Source organism: Enoplosus armatus, chromosome 12, assembly GCF_043641665.1.
Source record: "Enoplosus armatus isolate fEnoArm2 chromosome 12, fEnoArm2.hap1, whole genome shotgun sequence".
Classification (NCBI taxonomy): domain Eukaryota; kingdom Metazoa; phylum Chordata; class Actinopteri; order Centrarchiformes; family Enoplosidae; genus Enoplosus; species Enoplosus armatus.
Genome location: NC_092191.1, coordinates 22524355 through 22546796, shown reverse-complemented (window position 1 = coordinate 22546796; position 22442 = coordinate 22524355). Strand labels below are relative to the sequence as shown.

General features: G+C 41.5%; 1 protein-coding gene across 4 annotated transcripts; it reads right to left on the bottom strand.

The window, feature by feature from the left end:
- LOC139293921 (B-cadherin-like) lies at positions 1–15685 on the bottom strand. 4 transcript variants are annotated; one of them, XM_070915598.1, is made up of 19 exons: positions 15502–15685; positions 14309–14423; positions 10319–10407; positions 9583–9724; positions 9449–9504; positions 9016–9156; positions 8703–8858; positions 7494–7638; positions 6677–6846; positions 5652–5780; positions 4643–4828; positions 4164–4408; positions 3313–3455; positions 3093–3184; positions 2697–2829; positions 2352–2570; positions 1718–1848; positions 1452–1601; positions 1–1058 (listed from the first exon to the last, which is right to left on the bottom strand). In XM_070915598.1, exons 1-19 carry the CDS (start codon positions 15550–15552, stop codon positions 846–848), a joined length of 2706 nt encoding a protein of 901 aa, XP_070771699.1. In that variant the 5' UTR covers positions 15553–15685; the 3' UTR covers positions 1–845. The 4 variants fall into 4 exon arrangements, with proteins under 4 accessions (XP_070771699.1, XP_070771698.1, XP_070771697.1 ...); XM_070915597.1 differs by having other exon boundaries at positions 9449–9553; positions 9590–9724; XM_070915596.1 differs by having other exon boundaries at positions 9449–9724.
- Positions 15686–22442: the final 6757 nt, after the last annotated feature.

Below are 22442 nucleotides of genomic sequence, written 5' to 3'. Positions count from 1 at the left end.
TTGTTTTAAGACAACTTTATAAAAAATTCAAAAAACACAAGTGTTTGTAATAAAGTACCTTGGGAGGTTAACAGCAGAAAGTGTTTGACATCACAATGTGATAGAGCTGTCACCTGAACAGACACTTATCAAACATTTTAAAAAGCATTTATTGATAACTCATTGTCCACACCCTCAGAGGGTGACGTGGCATTAGCTGGCTACATGGATTTCACCTTGATCATTTGTAATTTCGTTCCTCAAAACAGAAATACAAAAAAAAAAACAATGCAATTTAAACTGAAGCAGTAGTACAAACTCCACAAAAAAAAAAGAAACAGGAAAAAATGTCAAGTACCATACATTGCCAAAATAACACAAACATTACCAGTGCATCTGCAAGGATCTGTGTGCGTGTCCAGTGTCACCCAGAAAGCTACAACGCAGGCTAAAATATCTGCACAAAATCCATAAAAATCAACATTGGAGACTGATGATGCCGTTGGTTTATTTTCTGTTCATTGGGTTCTGGAGCCACATCATCAGTCTTTAGCCTAGAGGTCAAACGGGGATCTAAAAGACAGGCAGACAGACTAACCATTCAAAATGGGGAACTTGTGTACAAAAACAAAACAAAAAACAAACTCAACCTTTGGCTTCTGAGCAGTGGCTGTTAACTGCTAATAGGACTGCACTGAGGTAAGTAAACCACAGTCCCCACACACACACACACAAAACCACTGATGTCCGGCTGACAGTACTTTCCCTGGGATGCATTCATTCGTCAGTTCATGCTTACATCAATGTATCACTCACGCAGCCATACGTGCATCCCACCCATCCACATTGTTTGTTCTTTGGTACATTTACAGCATGTCATCTTCCCCTCCTCCGTACATGTCCGCCAGTTTCTTGAAGCGGGGTCCCCATTCGTTGAGGCAGTCGTAGTCCTGGTCCCCGCTGCTCGACGAGTTCAGAGAGGAGAGGCTTCCCGCGTCCGAGCCGCCTCCTTCATAGTCGAACACCAGCAGGGAGTCATAGGGGGGTGCTGTCGGGTCGTTGTCGGCTGCCTTCAGGTTCTGAGAGAGGAGCAGAGGATATAGGTTCCCATTTTATAGAACTTCCTTTATTTCTACATGCTGCAGAATCAAGTCAGGAAAGATGAACAGAGAGGTTGATGCAACAAGTACTGAACCATATTAAAAACTGGAACACCAGAGGGAGCCTCATGGGGTTTGAACTCAATACTTTTATAGCTTGTGCTGACTATAATCTAATAATACATTTGTGTGTATATTCTGATAAAAGGTTGGTGAAACTTTGCCATGAAATAAAGTGAAGTACTGTATATCACTGGGAGATTTAAAAAATAAATAAATAAATAAATAAATAAAATAATGCTCTGGTGCAGAATTTGGAATAATGAATGTGGCAACATGGGATCGTTTGTGATTTCAATACATTTGACTCACATCATCAATGAAGTTGCCGATTTCCTCCGGGTTGGCGGGGAGAGCCCGGTACTGGTACAGAGGAGTCGGCATTAGGTTTGGCAACACGTCGTTCCTGAACACCTCGGGCCGGTTGTCGAGGCCGCGGTGGAGAACGCTCAGATCGTAGTCCTGATGGAGAACACAAGATTCAGCGTCTTTTATTTCTACAATAAATGTCATCTGTGTTTTCCGTATGTATGGCACGTACATACACACACGAAATCAGTCCCTGATCTCTGATTTACCTGATCGTCCTCTCCGCCTCCCTCTTCATCATAGTAGTAGATGTTGTCTCGGATGTCGTCGTCCTGCAGCAGAGGCTCCTTCTTCTCGCCTCCTCTGCGTCTCGCGAACATCAGCAGCAGCAGCAGCAGCACTGGACAAACAGAGCACAAGGCTTAATACAACACACCCACATGATTCAGTCACCACAAGTCCAACCGTTACCTACAGAGCAGAGAAAGGAACACTAACTACTCATTTAAAAAAGGAAATGTTTTATATTGTTCTTATTGTTAACAAAACCAACAATGAATTAACCTACTAACAAGTACTGTGTGTATCATATTTAATTCCTCTGTGCCGTAGGGCTACTATGTTGTCCAAAAACTATTAACATGTTCCTTCATTACAATGAACACACCTTGTAGTTTATTTTGACTCAATCCCACATAGACAGCCCTGCTGCCCCAAATACTCACAAGAGCGCCAAGTGTGTATTAATCCGCAGTTGAAAATAGGCCCCAACAAATGCACCATTTCACCTACCTTGTACAGTTGCAGGTTAGGTTTTTCATTGGGTCCTACTGAACTATGAATGAAATACCTTACAGGGTTCCGTCTTTTCATGTTTTATCAAAATCAAAATGTCAGACTTACTGAGCAGCAACAGGATGCCTCCCAGTATTCCCAGGATTACTGGCAGTCCGATGGCGGCTCCCCTAAACTCTGGGCAAACAACATCTTTCCCAGTACAGTCACACACTGTGGCCTGGACGGTGCTGTCCTGCTCCAGGCCCTGATTGTCTGAAACCCTCAGGACCACAGTGTACACACCACTGGCCAGCTCGGTGGCTAAATTCAGGTTGATGCCCGTTTCTGCAACAAAGAGGAAAGTCTACATTATAGTCCTCTGCATTGTTTGATTATGTATTGATTGCCGTTTTCTCCGCACATTATTTAAGGCACATCTTGGCCTGAACAAACTGGCTTCCTTGTACATACTTGTGTCGTTCATCCAAGCGGTCCAGTTGTTCTTCGACATGCCCTGTAGAGAGACGCTGTACGGAGCAGCAAAGCCTGGTCCGTCTTTATCCATTACTGACAGCAGCTTAGGAGCCGATTCCTTGTTACACAGCTGGGAAAACACAATGTCTGATTCAAGTGTTTGTTTACGCTGTTCATATAACTGCTCACCAGTGGCTTTCGCTTACTTTTTCCCCGTCAAGTTTGTATTTGACTTCATTCATTTTGTCTTGATTTAGTGGATGTTAAAATCCCACCCATCACATTCTGCACCCAAAGCATGTCAATTTAACACTTCATCTGCCTTATAATTGCTCAACAAAAAAAAAACAAAAAAACATGACAACTGTGAAGTGTTTGGGAAAGCAGACTCACCATGATTTCACGTTCCACAATGGTGGGTGCGTTGTCATTGACATCTTCAAGCTGGATTATTAGAGTGCCAGTTCCTGTGGCTGGGACGTCATCTGGTGAGATACAAACATAAACACACATCAGGAGGAAAAAAACAAACAAAATACACCCAGTTCTAGGGAAGCTAAAACCATCACAGTAAGATAAAATCCATATTTAGACAGTCTTGCCTCCCACCTACCATCGTCATATGCACCAATGAGTGCTGTGTATTTGTTGTCCTTGTAGAAGGAGGACTCTCGGTCCATGGGGATTTTCACCTTGATCAGGCCTGTGTCTTTGGCCACGTTCAGCCAGCCTGCAGAGTCTCTAATGACTTTATACCTGGATATAAGCAAGATCATCACAGAAACATGTAAACACTGTGCAAGCGAGCTGCTTACAATTAACACAGTTCACAATGGGGCATTCACAGACCGGACCGTTTGAACAACATTCAGTTGATATTTTCATGTTTTACTTTTTCTTCAGGATTATTGAATAACTGGTGACGTGAATCCTCTATCAACTTTCAAAGCAAAGTGATGCAAATTGATATCAACAACTTCGGAGTGTTTGCTGATGCTGGTTGTGACCGTGACCAGCAGAATGACAGCTGAGAGGTTAACAAGAAATGTACACGAGTGGTTCCTATTTTAAACAGGCGTTCCACCAGCCTGATGGGGCCTGCAGACAGATAACCCCACCAAACATACACGGTTGCTCGTCTGGTTCTGACTATCAAACTGTTGACTTAGGATGTGCTGGAAATTACAGGCTGGAGAAGAGCCTCTACATACGCTTTATTATGTTCACTAAAACCTCAGTTACTCTTACATTTTATCCCTGATAATAGTCATCATCAGCAGACTTGGAAGTTTTGATCAAGAGCAACATTTCCAGTCGCTCTTTGCTGCACTTCTGAGGTTGGAGATATGAAGGGATCACCTAAGGCTTGTTGACAGACTCTTTTTCCAATTTTCTCTCGCAGTGATAATCTCACAATTAAACACATGGTTCAACGTAATATGGTACATCAGGGTTTGATCTTACTTGACTTTCTGTTTGCGTGCAGTGTCTGGATCAGACGCAGTGTACTGCACCAGATCAGCGTTGACGGCAAGGTCCTCCCGCTTTGACACAATCTTCTGTATTGGATCAAAGACTGGAGCTTCATTGACGTCCAGCACATTCACCACCACTGTGGCGGTGGCAGTGGGCAGTGGAGTAGCGAAGGGAATCTCATTCTCCACTGCGACCAACAGGGTGTGTGTGCTGCTCTTCTCAAAGTCAAGACCCTGGTTGGATGGAAGGACAAATGTCTTACAGCTCATTCTGCTGTACAACTAAATCCCAAATTCCTTCTAAACCTTTGTTTTTAACTTAAACTATTTACACAACAGTGATTACTATTTAAGAAACTGGAATAGGTCACAGAAAGGTCATCTACAAAATAAAACTAATATTTATTGACAGACGTCCCACAATGTTATATTGTGGCTTATCTGAGAATTCTTGGTTTAACATCCTACCTTGGCAGTAGAAATGATTCCGTCATTTTTGTTAGTTCCTGTTTTCACAGTGAAAAGTCCTCCGGAATCACCGCCGACAATCGTGAACTTGGCGTTCCACGCAGGGGAATGCGGCTCGTCACCGTCCGTTACCGACACCACAATGACCTGAGCGTCCATTTTATTTTCCGCAACTGTTGCCTCATACTGGGAGAATGCAAAGGATGTGTTAAAAGTGTCGGAGTGAAACAAACAAGGCTGTTGTTGCTTGATAAATAACGAGAAAATATATATAGATATTTTTTTAACCTTAGTCTTTATTTCATGGTCTGTATCATCATGCAGTTTAGTTCATTACTTCCCTGTACAGCTATGGTGTTAATACAGCTCACTCACTTTAAACCATGAAGTACTTAAAATTTGCCCCCTACAATCAAGTACACCTTTTTCCATGTAACATTTGTCATCACACGTGAAATGTATTGTTGGAGATGCAAAGATTATTAAGTCATGTCATAAACTTCCAGGACCAAAACGGAGATCCAATCCTACTTGAACTACCAAGAAAATTGACAACTTATTCCCCAAAATGATAATGCTGAGCTAACTTCTCCAGCAAACCTGCTGTTGCCATGTGCGAACTGAGTGTTGGCTAAGCCAGACCTCCCCAAGTTACTGCCTTTAGGATAAGGATAATGGTGGCAGGTTTACAAATGAAAATCTGTCGTTTTTTTAAAACACTGGGTCCTTGATTTCAGACAAAAGTAGCTGAAATAAAAGTACAGTTGGCTAACTCTATTGACATGCGACCCCTTGCCTTTGGAAATAACATTGGCTGAGGGTAACATTAGTGAACTAGTTAGCCATTGACTCCAATCTAATAAACATTGTTTTACAGGTGGAAAAAATGACAACACTTCAAACCACAGCCCCCTTGACAGATCTGCTGCGCCTAGTAATGGTTGCCAAGTTATGATTTAGCAGTTGCTCCTCGGGGGAGGGGGCTAGCAAACGAGTATGTTGTACTTACGGAGCGCTGAGTGAAGGCCGGGGCATTGTCGTTGCTATCTGTGACAGTAAGGATTACTATTGCTTCTCCAGTCAAGCCATCTCCCACCATGTCTGCTACTTGTACCCTGAGGGTGTGCTTCGGGTGTTTCTGTTAGGAGGACACAAGCAATGAGGTTAACCCATCAGGAAGGCTTAAACATTTTACAGACTCAGTTTGAACAGAATCCATTCAGAGATTTCTCGCTTTAAATTTCAAATGACATTTAAAGTGCCTTCTCGTAGGATTTGGGTGTGTTTTGAGTTACTTGAAATGGTACTGTAAGGATTCCCATTTTATTACTTTGCATATAGTCTGGTGTCATGATTACCGTTCAGCACAGCTCACTAGTTTCCTCCATTCTGGCAATTGTTTATTTATATATATATATATATATATATATATACACACACACACAGCTATTGTATATATTTTTCACTTTTATTTTTCACTTAAACATTGTAAATGTGGATAGTTTTTATTTTTCATTTTCTATTTCTTATTTTTTATATTTTTGTACATTCTCTCATTTCTAAATTTATGCTACTTTCTACTCTTGAATGGGAGCACCGGTACTGTATAATTTCCCCCCGGGGATCAATACAGTATTTCTGATTGATTCTGATTAAAATCTGAAGCAGTGGCGGCACTACGGATGAATTGAAAAACATCAGTTCTACAAACTACTTCAGGCTGCACATTGTACAGTTTCTTCTGCATGGAAATTTGTGTTTGTTTTCCACCTACGGCAACCAATTTCTGTAGCTGTAAATCTAGATGACTGGGTGAACTTAATCAGTAGTTTAGTACCAGTTACAAAGCAGACCAAAAAAACGTCAGTCTTGGTGTGGTTGTTTGGTCTGCACCAGAGCTTGCATGAAAGCATTTACACCGGAATAATTGAACCAAATCAAATGGGAAAACGGGAGTTTGTTTGAAACAGATAATTTCAACATTTAGGTGTGAAAGCCTGCTAAGGCAGGTCAAATATATTTTAAAAGCCTCACCTCTCTGTCTAGCCCACTGGCATCGACTCTGATGGTTCCAGTGACTGGGTTTATGACAAACAGATCAGTGGGAAACTTCGGCTCCTGGCTCAAGATTTTGTAGCGGATATCTGCGTTGTCTGTGCCCTTCTGGTCAAGATCGTTGGCCACAACCGTAATCACCTCAAAACCTGGAGAGAGGGAAGTCAGCAGAAATTAAGAACAGAAGTCTAAATTAAGTACAGCGGCTTATCAAAGTATTTAGAGCACTTCATTAAAGACGTGTTTTACAAAATATAGCTGGGCTAACTATGATGCATTGTGCAGACCTAACAAAAAAGTAGATTTAGACAACTTCCAGATGAGTGTAATGACCCGAGTAGCGTCCAAGGTCGTATTTGATGTTGTCATCCGACACACAATATAGTTCTCTACACAGAATTCCTATAATTAGTGAATAACATATTGCACAAGTTGAGGGGGCTTTGGCTTAATTAGTGTGCACCACTTCAGTGGTGCACACTAATTAAACCAAATAGTTTTTCAATTTACATCTTTATTCTCCTGCCGTTTCGTTGTCTTCCCTGCAATATATAATTTCACCGGGAAACTTTGTTCAAACTTTGTTCAGCCGCTTAGCATGTGTGCTTCAATTCAAATGAAGAACTTTCTCTCAATGTTTTGCTCCAATGTACGGCTATGGGATGCCTAGAATGGATGATCATCAAAGTGAGTAGACCACACAAAAGGGGTTTTAACTGCGATCATTAGCCAAGTACATTATTTTGTAGACATCCAGACATCTTTTTCAGGCTTAAATGAGATCCACTGACAGTACCTTTTGACGAGGCCTCAGCAACTTCTCCCAGGAAGGTGGCTTGAGTGAAAGTAGGTTTGTTGTCGTTCTGGTCAATTACATTCACGTTAATGTCCATAGGTTGCTCAGCAAGTCCTGAACCTTCTACCCCAGCATGTGCTTGAAACTGTACACAGACAAACACATTTGTATTACAATACTGTAAATACAAGAGCAATCCATTTAGATGCTTTCATTCCACATCTCGAGAGCATATATGCAGGCGACACCATGCACATTCCTGCCACCGGTTTCACACTAAATCACTGATCTACAGGTGGCGGTAACATACCAAGATAGGCCGAGAGGAAGAACGCTGTTAGCATGTGCAATGTCTGCGTTTTGGACAAAAACCTCTTTGCAAAATTGGGCATTGATCATACAGATTCAAGAAATCCCGCTATTGACTAATACTTGAAAAGGTGACGGTATAGCGTCACCATGTCATTGGTTGATCGTGAGAGGCTTTGAACTTGCATAGCTTGGTTTTGTACGTGCTGCAGTTTCTGAGATGCGTTTATGTAATATAACAATAATCCTAGCAGCTTAATTTTCAATAAACTGAGGAACATTTAAACATGACCGAGTTATGCAAGAAAGAGAGAATTTCAATAGTCTGAATTCACATACGTGAGCTTGTAACCCTCATGTATTATGAGCACAATAGTGTGACACAAAATGCACATTCGGGCAAATTTGACTTTTTGGAACATATTTGGGTGTGGCTTGAGAAGGTTCTTGGGACATTAGCTTTTCAGATGTGAAAATTGGACAACAACCCATTTTTAAATTACATGAATGAAGCCATGCCATACCAACTGTTTTCTGAAGGAGCAAAGCACCAACAGGGTGAATGTTAGGTACTAAGAGGATATATTTTGGGTGAGGTATGGCTTTGAAGACGGGCCGAAACGTTGACCAAATGTTCCGAATAAATACCTGTGATTGTTCTGATTGGCACAAATTGTATTTCCATGTTTAATTCTGAATCTAAACTGAGTCAGCAGAAAATGTACTGCCTGTTTTACTGGATTGCATAGATTGCACAGGTGCAAGTTGCAGACTGGTAACTCAGTGTACTTGCATATAATGATGGGAAACAGAGTACCAAGTGTGTTCAAATGTTTCCCACAACTCCCAGTCTGATCAAAGGGTGTATGTATAAAACTAACATCAGAGGAGGATGCTTACCGTGTATGTGGCTTGGGTCTCTCTGTCCAGTGGTTGTGTGATATACAGATTACCAGAGTCTTTGTCCATGGTGAAAAGGCCATTAGGGGGCTCATCAGCTCCTGGACCAGTGATGCTGTAATAGATCTTCTTCAATGTGTCCTCATTTGAACGGATCTGGACAAAATACACCAGAGTTATGCTGCATAATAATTTTAACTACAGTAAGGAAGTATTGCAGAGGTCTTTGGCTTATGCTGCATTTACATTTATGGAGGTACAGAGTGGCCTGGTTACAATATTGTACATCTTTAGTTCCTTTAGTTCCTCTTACTTGAGATATTTTCTTGGGGAAAGGTCCTCTGTCATTCTCTGGAACACCAATGACAGGAATAACCCAGTCTCTCTTCCTCCTCCTCAGCCCTTTACCAGACTTGGGGAAATGCAGAACAGGCACCTGTGGTTCGGTTGCATTCTGGAAGAAAATGCACATTTGTAGTCACAGTTACAGTGCAAACAAATGGAGCCAATGAGTCTTGCCCATTCATGTATAGCCATAAGGGGGCAGTGTTTGTTTAAGAAAAACAGGTCTTTGCATGCAGAGCCTTTTCACTGTCAAACTGCCTGTAACAAGGTCTTTATTGTTCCAGGCCCTTGCCTGCAAAGCACATCTCAAAACAAAAAACAAAATGTGTTGTTTTGAAAGAGTTTTCAAAATGGGGTTGGAAGTTTCCGTCAGGCCCCTTCGACAGTGTCTCTAATCCTACCTCTGTGTTATTAGCAGAGTCCACCTCAGTAAGGTGGTGCTGATGGTTGTGGTGTTTGTGGTCTCCAGGGTGATGCTCAACATTGTGGCGGTGGTTCCCATGGTGTGGCCCATGATGATGCCCATGGTGCGGCCCATGGTGCGGCCCATGGTGATGCCCATGGTGATGCCCGTGGTGCAATACCCTGACAGTAACCGTCATTTTGTGACCTTGCGAGTCCCAGGCGTGGAGGAGGAAGTCTTGGTGTCCTTCATGAAGAACAACCTGTCTCTTTACCTGGAGGGGAGAAATAACATCAGCAAATTTAAGAAAGCTCTCTACATGACAAAATCAAAAACTAGGTCAAACTGAGATGCTGGGACAGTTTTGTTGTGTAAAGCAGATCGACAACAGTGTTGTTGCCGTTTGACTAAATCTCTGCAACATTTCAGGTGGGTTCAGGTCAATATGTAAAGAAAAAGACAAGAAAACATGCACATGTAGGGGTCTCTCTGAGCTACCGCTGCCACATCTTGAAGGGAATTCATATGGGTCTTCAGTATGATGGATATCACCCATACTTCATCTAAAGTGAGTCAAGTTGTGTTTTGTTACCGCACATCTGGCTGAAACCACCTGAATTATTGCTGAGAATGTATATTTCAATCTTGTTGGTTTCTCAATTAGCAAATCATAAAACTATAAAGTGCAAGTATTACATCATTCGTGGGACACAAAAAAATCCCACTCCTATTACTTAGTAATACCAAAACATAGTTACCCAAATCCCCTAATCATTATAACTCTTGCATAAAAGGATGTGTGAGGATTTTGGAGAGGTAAGCATTAGAAACTGCAAGTGCAACTGCAATCAAGTCAAACTCTACTGACCGTCAATATGCCGTCTGTCTGCACCTTGAAACGTGTGTCTTCACTTCTGAAACGAAATCGTGTTCGGCCTGTGCAGTCAGTGAAGCCCACTGGGATTGAACAGAAGAAACAGGTATCCGTTACAAATACAGTACATAAAAGAGAAAACAAAAAGAATTGGCATGTCTTCAGTACACCCTTTTACAAGTGTCATTACTGCCTCTTCCGGGCAACAGTGACACAGATTAAAACTACATCATACATACTCAACAGGCGGACTCTTTGACAACATGGTGAAGAGTGGACACCAACCATGCCCACTTTGAACAAAACCATGCCGAGAACACAGAAGAAAGTTGTTGTAGTAATTGTTAAATCACAGCAAGGGCGGGGAACAGAGACTCCACTTAATAAAAGAGTGTTTCACTGGCATGATGGAGGACGTGCTAGAAGGAAAGCAAAAGGATTAAATGAAAGAGAAAATAAATCAGATGCCACTGTCTGCTCTGCAGCAAGACAAACAGATTCCTGCTGAAGATTTGCTCCAGCAACTTCGCTGCGGCGTAAAAAAAAAAAAAAAAAGGGTACAATTCATCTCACTTGCTGTGGATGAACAGAAAAGAGGCACAGGCAACGCACAAGTGATTGTATTTGTCAGATTTTATGATGAAGAAAAACAGGGGTTTTGTGAAGATGTTTTGGGACTTACATCCCTTCATGGTCCCATAAGACGGGAGGATCTGTATGAAGCCATCGTGCAAAACGCTTTCTGACAGAGGAACAGATCTGAAGCATGCTGTGTCCATTATTACTGATGGAGCAGCATCCATGACAGGATAGAGAGAGAGAGAGGGGATTGGTGCGATGCTTAAAAATTCACCACCCTGGTTTGATAGATCATATTATATCACTGTGTGCTGATCAGGGTGAAATGTACTCAGGTCATGACAACTGTGATGAGACTTGTCAACTATTTGAAAGCATCATCAGAAGCACCGCAGCATTGTATGCTGCACAATTTTGGCAGAGGTCGACGCAACTTTTGACGATTTGTATTCAGATCCTTTGCTATGAGAACTTCTCAGCTCAGAGTCCGGCTGTGGTAAATTCAATTGACTGGACATTGGGGGATTGAACCGCCAGCCCGCTCTACCTCCTGTGCACCAACATGGCGAGACCAGATCGTACTGGAAAAAAAAAAAAGCAACTAAAAAAAAAAAAAAGGACAATGACAACAAATCTGCAGATTCAACTGCTAGCTTGCCAGCAGAGGCACCATAGACGAGCGGAGCAAACAATGAAAATAAGGTTGTCAACGAGGGATACCACTTACTTTTATCCAATATAAATCAGATTAATTAGAAATTGTGCCTTTTTAGGTGTTTACAGAGGTGTACGAAAGGACAAAATCTAATTTTCATTTTAATTTCAAGTGTGTGAGAAACTAATTAAAAAAGTGGTGTACACACTTCCACAGCAATACATTTCAATACTACACCTAATTACTCAATGCAAAAGTTCACCTACAACATGAATGCTAATTTTGTTTTTTTACCCCCAAAAATAAAAAATAAAGATTTAGTTTGGCCAATTTAGCTGGAATACTTAACAGTCTCAAAAACCTTGGTTATGGCTTTCAAAAGTGGTGTTGCCCTAAGCTGGAATAAAAATGTCTTGGACCAATCTCTGTACTGAACGCACAGAGATGACAAATCATCTTTATCTCTGCAATCTGATCAGTAAGAAAACAGACAATTTCATTTCTCAAAATTGACACTACAGTCTCAAACTACTGCTTTGCTAGTGTGAGGTTTAATGAACAGTCACTTTGTCGGGGTTAGAAATAAGGATGCCCCGATCAGCTTTGATTGGCCCCCGATCCCAATCCAAATGCGTTAATATTGAGTATCTCCAATACAGAGTCCGATGCAATACTTATATTTACTTAAATGCTGACTAAATATGTATCTGACACAATGAAATGACATGTAGCCTTCTGAACTTGGCACACCGTATTTTTCATGAGCTACTTCATCCAAATACTGAAGGTTAACAGCATAACCACTGAGAAAGAAAGGGGGGAGGTTCCTTAATGTCCCAGCCCGACTCAAAAATCACGACCTCGACAGCACCATCATGACTGAGTTCTCATGATCAACATTCAAAATGCATCCCATGCAGTACACAGTCCCTTTACATAACATGGTGTACAGCACCATATCACTTCATCCATCAATCACAGATCGAGGGTTTAAATTGTAGGTTGGCAACACAGGCTAGATCACAGGGAGCAACCACTTTATTATATTATAACAGTACTTCAAACAAGAGAGACTGTTCTATGTATACCTTTGTTCATAAAATGTAGCAGAGATTTCGTTAAGACACCATCTAGGTTCAATACCCAACTATGGGATTTAGTGTTCAGGTTGGGATTTCAAAAGCAGAATAACTGGTTTTACGTCACCACATTAAAGTACAGACCTTCACCTACCTACACACCCAGGAAATGACTGACTGATGACTGACCCGGCACTGCTGATGAAATCACACTGACAAAGTGCATCAAGTAAAAAAAAAAAAGAAAGAAAAAGAATTCAAGAAGGATCTGCCAGGACAGGATTAGTGGGCAATGTTTCTGGTAAACAAGCAATGGAAGAGCAGACAGTACAGACTGTGATAATCAGCTGACTAACCACTCCCTTCATTTTTCTAAAGAACCTGAACTATGTCAGCCAAAGAGAGGATGACAACATATGAAGATTACATTTACCTGCACAGCCACTTAATACAAAGCACTGATGTCTCAGCATTTGGTTAACCCCTGCAATGCACGTCTTTACTTGTACACCATGGAACACTCACAGGCAAGTGTCCACAGTAACTGATTATGAGGAGTATGGGAATGACAGGAGGCTTGAGGGGCATAAAAAGAGTTCTACAACTCCAAACAAACAATCTAATATTGTAACCCTCCTGCTAAGAAAGACACTGTACTTGAACACCTGATACTGTCATACTTGTCCAGGAGCATATTACTACGCACTGGCCACTAAACACAGACAGGCTTTCTTGACTGTAAAACAGTCATAAGGCTGCATCGGACTGCTGGTCAAGACCACAACAACTGGACAGCTGTTTTGGTTGTCCCAGATGAGTATGAACAGTTTGTGTGTCAGCAGGGTCATCATGGACTCTCCGATCACCAAAGAGCTAACATGTCTCTATAGACTCTGCCTGTCAGTGCATGAAGTGAAGTAAAATTTGACCTCACCCTGAGGGCTGTATTTGTTTTTTTTCCCAGTCCGTCTCTTTTGGTCACAACAGACACTTTTTCTACATTGATATTTTTCAGAGGACTCCAGGGTAGAACTGAACTGTTGTTGAACATGTCTTCAAGCTATGCAGAGCAAACCAGAGGCCTGTTTCATGACAGTTTAACCATGCGTTAGACAAGCAAAAGGTCTGACAGTCAGACAAACACCTAGACCACACCAGGGCAGTTAGACATTCTGTGGGGAAGAGAGAATGGCGGACAACTTTAATGACCTCACAAACATGCAAATCCACAGCAGCATTTTCTAATATCTACTTTTCAAAGTTATAGAAATTATGTAACCCAGTTAACTGACACAAAAATAAAATCAAGTGCCCCTTTTCTAAAGCTACCATTTGAAAAGCAAGGCCTGCAGAACAGGCTCAGGGACATTGTTCAGCCCTGCAGCGTTACATTAGGTGCAGAGTGCGTGCAAGCTGAGACCTGAGGTTGTTTGGGCTACATATGAGAACAATGTGAGCAAATAATCTGTAGAAGACCATCTGAGGACTTCACAAAAGCTACAGAGTTCCACCTATAACTAGCTACATAGCTAAAAAAAAAAAAAAAAAAAGCTCAAATGTTCTCTCGGGAAATACCTATATAATGATGATGAACACCACACAGTTTCATTCAGGTGTGTGTGTGTGTGTGTGTCTGTGTGCATTAGGCAATCCTTCCTGGAGTGTTCCTACCTTTGCCCAGTCTCGTGCCCCCCATCAGGTGCTTTCTGGCCCCTCTGAAAATCAACACATCTGACTTGAATCCAGGCACACATGTTGGCTCCTCAGCGTTCGATAAGTCTGAGGCCTAGGAGAAGAAAAACAGCCTTTTAACGAATCACAACCCAGATGTGCGGAAGACGTGGAATCAGTGGGCTACAAGCACACGCTTTCAGTCTGATTTAGTTAAGGAAACTTAAAATTCTGTTTGTGTGATTAAAACAGTATTCAAAACTTATATAAAAATCAACCAACCAGGGACAAACGAGTTTTTTTTTGTTTTTTTTTTACTATTAGCTTGGTCTATGAATTGTCAAACATGCCCATCACAAGCACTGAGATAACAAGGTGAGGTCTTCAACAGTCCCAAAGTCAAAGACATTCCATTTAAAAATAAATCAGTGACGAGCAGAAAAAAGAAAGAAAGAAAAGTAGCAGGTTCACATTTGAAAAACTGGAACTGGCATTTCTGTTTAATAATTAAGTAACCGTTAAATCGCTTATCAAAATGGTTCGGCTCTAACGTCAAGCCTATCAGTCATTGTAACTCTGAAAAAGAACTTCCAGGTGACCGCTGACATGTTCAAACTAATTTATTTAATTTTTTATATAGGGATTCTGTAAAAGTTATAGTTTGCATATGTATAAGAAACAACTTCTCGAAATGATTACAACATTTAAAAAAAAAATAAAAATAAAAAATCCACTGGTCTGACAAAAAAAAAGATAGAAAAAAGTGTGCGTTTCAACCGAAACGCGTTGGATTGAAATTTAACCTGCCACGACAACGTCATCGACGCAACAAGGGCGAGGCCCGTGTGGACCCCCACGCACTCGTCGAGGGAAGGAGGAATCAAACTTAGCAAATGGCGTTTTGTAAAGCTTATGTAGTCATTACTTTGAAATGACATGCGATTTAAAACAACTTCTCTTCAATTCAGCCTTGTTACATGCACGAAGCAGCACTGTCAGAAGTAACGAAGGCTTCTGGAAAAAAAAAAAAACAACAACAACAACAAAACAAACCCAAATGGCGTTCTGTCAGAGGTAAAGAAGTAGCAACGCGCACTTTATTTTAAAGCTGCGCACCGGAGATCCACAGAAATGGGTGGAAGCCGTTAATAGTAGCGTCAACGCCGAGTTGCAGCAAGAGCAGGAAATCTCACCTGAAAAGCGACGACGAAAATGGCCAAAACCGCGAGCGGAGCGGTCCCCATTTGTCAGCCAAGTCCTCTTTCAGCAGTCCTCGCAATGGAAGCGCGAACAACAACAAAAACAGTGAAATGTATTAGAAATATAGTCCTTCGCGGATTCTCGTCGTGGATTCTTTTGTCCCGTCTCCTCAGGGTAGTTTCAGCGACTGAGTGCGCCCCGCCGGACGGGTTGCAACAGGTAGTTTCGGCGTTGTGACGTCAGCGTACAGGTGCGCGGGTTCCGCGTTCTCCTGATATGGTCATGCAGGCCGAGCACACCTGGGGAGACAGACACCGACGGCTTCCTGTTGCTTTGCTGTTCATGAATACCTCGCAGGTATACTGGCAGATAAGAGTCAATAAACTGGCGTTGTTATTAACCAGCGCAGAGCTGTATGCGAGCAAAGTGAGCGGCAGTCTACAACTTTCTGTCTCACTTCCTCTTACTAACCCCCCCCTCTCTCTCTCTCTCTCTCTCTCTCTCACACACAGGCTTGAATTGTCTGAGCAGTATTGACAACACTCATTTTCATATACGGTGAGGTAAGAGTCTGATTTTAAACTGCCCTGTGTGAATCCAACCATGGTGGCTACCAAAAAATAATCTGCACCTAGTTGAGGACTGCGGACAGAAATGTTTTGGGTTTCTTTTTCATTCGTAAAGTCATTAGTGTGAAACTGGCCTTGAAACCACCCAACGACTCTATAAGCCAGTGGAAGTTTCAGGTTCCACATTTTCATACAACCGAGATCCTCTCCTAATTCAAAATGGTGACCGATTTCACAATGTCATGTGGCAGGGACATGGGGAAAAGCCCTGATGCATTTTGTGTTGATGCTGTATTTGCACAGTACAGCGGCTGTCACCGTCGGGCAGGACACTCCCAAAGAAGGGTGACACACAGAGACTTGCCTGTCTAGTTCTCAGGATACTCAGGTGCTGCGTCTGTTCGCCTTCCTTTTTTGACCTCTGTATTCATTGCCTCTTTTGAGTACGCTACATCCCACAAATCGTTTGCTAATAGGTGGTAGTACACAGAGATAGAAACCATTTTCTTAATGTGCTGGCTGAAGTCAATTTCTATGGCGGTGACCATCAATAATTAATCCCTAAGAAAAGAGCACTTCCTTCATCCATCCATCCTCTTCTGCTCCTGACTGTCTGAACATCAGCTGACTGAAAGACTAGCCTGCATGCCCCCCCCCCCCCCCCCCCCCCCCACACACACACACACACACAACTGTGTACCTGAACAAAACATAAACTAACGAAATAATCTCACTTGATGTTGCCATTGTTTTTGCAATTTGCCTTTAAAGTAAAATGTGTGGCTTATTGACCTGGGTGGGAGTAGCGAGAGTTCGACATAGTGCTCAACATAAAAATATACAATATTAACATTGCACGAAGAGAAAGTAAGGAACAACATTCACGCTCTCGATTGGCACACGTTTAACCTGAAAAAATAACTTCATATTTTCAAACTGTATATTTGCACCAGGTATTGTGCATTTTTTGTGGTCCATTATTTATGCAGGAATTGAGTTTGCCCAAACCATTCACCAAAGAAATCTTGAGTTACATATAATGGTATTTGTTCCACCCCTTGTTGAATTCGTGATGTAAGCCTGGCCAACTGACTTGTGACTGGATTCAGCTTTAAGTGTGACAACAGCTGTGTCCCAACCAGTAAAGGGGATGGGGGGGGGGGGCAGTAAAGTCAGGCTAAACTTGCTTTTCCTCCCCTCGCAATCATTTCAAAGTTTAGGGTTGCCCCTTAGACTGCTGACAAAATGTAAATGTGAAAGCAAACTTAGATGACAACTGAGTTTAGTGTACATGGTCTTTCACAACTTAAATTTCAAGCCGTGGTAGACAACATATTTAGGCTGCTAACAAGAGCAAACAGTGCAGATTATGTGCATTACTTCTTTGTAGCGTGAATGTATTAAGGACTATATAATATAGTTTGTGTTTATGTTAACATACAGCAGGCTAGCCACAAACAGGGATTATAGTATCCAGTGTCTGAATGTAACTAGCTAACATGTGGGGACAAGCTAACGGACGGCGTCTTACACTCAGTGTCAAGTGAAAAAAGTAACGTTACAAGCTCTAAAAAACACTCTCTGCATTTAGCGTTAAGAATAAAGTCAGTTGTATTAATCATAACTCAAGGACACACTTCTTAAAATATCTTTAAACATTTCAACGCTAAGTGAAACGTGGTGGAACTTAGCTAGCTGGGCATTTTCTGTCTTTTCCACTCTCGGCACAGCCAGCTAGCAACCCGATAACATTAGCCTCCCTTTAATTAACGCTAACTGTTTTTCATTTTAACAGGAGACTTTCTTCCCTCAATAGATGTTAAATGCGTTGTAAGCTGACATGGCCTCCTGTCTGCGCACTCAGTTAATTTAAATGATGACTGTATGATCTTGATAGTTGTTATCAGCTAGTTAGTTAGCTAGGTTAACTGTCCTTGTAGCAGGAGAAGGAGAAGCAGGGAATTCTCGCAAAGGGACGAGCAGCTTTGCTCAGCTTCACTGCCACCCTCCTTCAAATATGTATATGTAAATTACAGATAAAGCGAAATAAAGCACTGAATCTCATTGTACTTACTATAGTAGCAGAAGGTCTCAGGAGGAGGTGACGTAATATTAGCTGCTGTGGCTGTTGTAATTTTTTTCTTTGTACTTTTTGACTTGGGGGCGGAGTGAACCGTCCCCCCCCAAAAAAAAATCACATGCAACTGTTCATATTTTCTGTTCACAAGTGCAAAAATTATAACACATAAAAAAATAAATAACATAAAATATGGTTTGAAAAGAAATGAAGATAGGCCTATACCTGATGGAGCACCATCGTAATTTCAACGTTCACCGTGTTCACAAAGTCGAGCGTTCTTTGTACATTATTTTGAATAGCGCATTAGCTAGTGTTCTAACAATCTGGGACTTCCTTATTTCACTTAGCTGAAATTGCGTAGAGGACCATTAAATTTAACAAACTTCATGTTTGTATTGTGGTTCTGTGTATGGCTGCCAGACTCAAGACTCAGTTGTACGTTGAGGGCAACACCAGTAACAGTAGCATGCTAACATAACGTTAGCATGGTAACATGCAAAATGTTGGCATGCTGATGATTTAGGTAGCAACATTGCCTTTCCCCTTGGTGCAACCCTGAGGGTTTCTCTACCTATTTTTCATCATTCAACAACAGCCATGGCTGATTATATAGATTTCTTGTTTTTTGATTAGATTGATTAACGATTACAGACTCTTTAAAGTCAATTCAGTTCAATTTCGTTTATATAGCACCACAAGTTATCTCATGACACTTTACATATAGAGCAGGTCTAGACTGTACTTTTTTATAATTAAGCTATTGAGGAGCTGTAATTTCAAATATACGTGTGGAGGATGTCTCCAACTGTGTGCAGTTCATTCTATTTTTGTGAAAGATTTCATGCAGTATTATTATCCCAGTACAAAAGCTCATACAGTAGACTATACTGACTATAAAATGGGATGCTTAAGATATTAATGCCACGAAAACATGGAGGACGTTCCCATTCTGCCTTGAGGTCAACAATGCAAAAAAGGTTGAACACCTATAATGACAATAATAATCAAATTTATGTATAGCACCTTTCAAAACACAGTTACAAAGTGCTTTAAAATTAAAACAGAACACATTAAAAACACAAGGAGAAAAAAATGAAAAAGCCATAACGTGGAACCTAACATAACATTGTATGTAATGTAACTGTTGTGAAATATTGTCAGGGTTATAGAGTAAACATTTTGTCTGAACATAAGGAATAATTCTAAGAAAATAACAAAAGAAAGAAGGAGAGCAATCAAATTTGACTTAACAGATCTGGGATTTTAGGCTGCATTCTATTGTAAAACAATAATTTCAAGTCTCCCTTCCATCATATAGCTGTTCTACTTTAGTCTAACCATCTTACAGCTTTAGAGTGAATAAGTGTGAAAGACGGGGGACTTTTCGAAAAGCAATTAAGTGATGTTATCTTTTGCTCTTCCCCTCCATCAGTCATCCATCCTTCCCACAGAGAGACAGAGGGATGTGGGGGCAGAAGAAAGACTGGTCAGTTTACAGTGGCCACCACTTAGTCAGTGAGAAGGGTCAATGTGGGATAGTGAGGGAGAGAGGGAGAAAGGGGAAGAGGAGGAATGGAATGAGGGGGGCAGTGAAGGACGGAGGCAGAGTGGGAGGAAGGCAGTGAGCAGTGTCAGATTACATTGTTAGTTTGTTGAGTTTGAAGAGTGAGTGATTCACTTCCTTATGTGTGATCATGGGTGTATTCCTTTAATGTCAACGTGTTTGATTCTTTGTCACGTTTTTGTATTTGGTTAATTCGAGTGGGCACTAATTTAGCCTATTTAAACTATCATCAGCCAATAGTAACTCTTCATCGGGGTATAATTACGCCACATGCACATTCTAGATCCATTTACAGATTACTGCACATTTACCTATTTACATATTTTCTTCATTGACTGGTGCAATGCAGTTATACTTTTGAAGTCTAATCCAGAATAATGACGCTTAAACAAACCACCTGTACTGTGATGATTCCCATATTGTTTTCTAGGGATGGAAATGTTGGCTTTTGGTTGGTGATTCTCCTGGCGTTGGATCCAGTGCCACCAGTAGGTCCAAATGGCCATGAATCCAGTGAAATATATCAACCTCTTCTGGACAGATTGGGACAGAATTTGGTACATGTATTCAGGGTTCCCAGACAAACCCTAATAACTTGATCCCCTGACTTTTCATCTGGCGCCATCATCAAGTAATTTTTTTTCGATTTGTCCAATATACTTTGGTTCATGACTAAAACTGTACTTTGGGTTTGATGCCATTCTGAAGTATGATCAAGGCTTACGTCTAGTTATAGGGTACATAAGGGGAGCGGGTGGGGATGCAGGCAGGAAGCTTTTATCAAGCTTCTTCGGATTTCAAGTCCCCGGAAATGTTGTTCCTGGAACTGTTGATCTGTTTACTTGTCCTCCAGACTACATTTTACTTAGTTTGTGCCGGCAGGAGTATTTGCACCCAAGATTCTCTGCAAATTTGACAAAATCTCAAAGGTAATTTTCATATGAATTAATTTTAGTTCAACACGAGTGAAAAACAAAACTGAAAAACGTCGGCGAACCAACAAGACGAAATGTCGCTGAAGTCATTGCCTCAGTGAGGTTACAACGTTTGTAAATCAATTGGTAGGTGACAAAGCAGTCTTGCTGTCCTCCATGAAAAGACCATCCTCTATCAAGGAGTAGAGTTCCAGTGTCAACACACCTCAGCCCCCTCCCCCACAGAGAAGTGACGTTTCACATTCCAGGAGCCCCTTTCCATTGCCAAGGTCCCAATGACAAAATCTCTGCTCCTCAACCTCGCAGGTGGCGACCACGCGGTGAAATGGTTCCTTGTCGCTTTCTTGAGATTTCCCAGCCGCCAAGCACTCCTTGTTAACAGCAATCCCAGGAATGTAGGCGTCAACAAAATACAGAGAAAAAAAGAGAGACATAACTGACCATGTTGTACCTTTTAAGACCTATTATCACTGGTGTGGAGCAGTTTGGACTCTTTCTCTGTCCGTCCAGTTAATTTACCAGTTGTGACTAAGGCTATGTGGAAAGAAGGGGTGGACTGATTCCATAACTGTTGGATACAATACAATAAAACACATCAAAATACTAGTCAGTGAGAAGTCTAATTACCTTTAATTTCACTTAGCAAGTAACCCTATAACTCATTACTTCAATGTCAGGTATTCCAGGCTTGAAAAGGGGCTTGACATGCGCAGCATTTCCCCCATTATGCAGCCTGACACAGTGTTCCACACGCTGCTGCTGCACGCTGAAGTGTGTTTAGTGTTAAGGTTAATGCATTCTCACCATAATCCCTGATGGGACATGGTTTTCCATGGTCTAAGGCATGCAAATTGCTGTTTTATGTTTGTCTCCATGGAGTGCTCCTGACCTTTTACATCTTACAGTGATATTCTTATCTTTATATGACATAAATTCACAATGATATCTCCACTTACGAAGCCATCCGGCCTCCCCTGCCAATTTGTACTTCCCAAATGATTAAAGCTAAGCAAACTTGGCCTTTGTGCTGACCCCATCAAACGTGGTCTCTTTATATTTCATATGCCGCTGTACATGTCTTCTTGAATCGCGTTACACGCTTTAACAATTCAAAGAGAACTAAAACTAAAGAAACAGAGCTGCAGCAGTTTACCAACTTCCCATCTTATTCAAGTTGAGCAAATAACCCGCTGACCTTGACCGTGTTTATGTGTGTCAAATGAGAGACACCTATTATTCTAACCAGATTTCTTATCCACTGTGGCATTTCTAACTGTGAAACATTCTCTGCGTCTCACTCACTTTCTCACACACTCACACAAGCACTGTGTCCTTCCGCTATCATACTGGAATGTATAACAAGCTCCCATGAACTTGAATCTGGTTAGTTAGTAGAGAAAGCAAATGGTTGGGAGTCGGAGAGATGGTGCCAGAGAAGTAGCATGGCTAGCAAATGTTGTTTATGTATAATGCAGTTTGCAGGATGCATTGTAATAACTTTGGTGGTACTTTTGTCTGTAACCAAACAGCTGCAAAACTAAGGACGTTCCCAACATCCTCAGCTGCACTTTGTGTTTAGTGTTAGCATGCTAACACACTAAACTAACAGGGTGAAGACAGTTAACATTTTAACTGCTAAACATCAGCAAGTTAGCGTTAAACATAGACATTGCTAGCATTAGCAACTAGCAACGCATGAAGTACAGCTGTGCTGTGTGGCTGCAGACTCTTGACGTCTCGTTGTAAAATAACTGGTCACGATCAATGAGTAACTGCGCTGAGATCA

Coding starts and splice junctions, on each gene's coding strand:
- LOC139293921 (XM_070915596.1), bottom strand. CDS start 15,552: ATGGGGACCGCTCCGCTCGCGGTTTTGGCCATTTTCGTCGTCGCTTTT. Junction 10,408..14,308: donor GGGCACGAGACTGGGCAAAG/GTAGGAACACTC, acceptor GTTCAATCCCAG/TGGGCTTCACTGACTGCACA. Junction 9,157..9,448: donor ACTCTGCTAATAACACAGAG/GTAGGATTAGAG, acceptor ATTTTCTTCCAG/AATGCAACCGAACCACAGGT.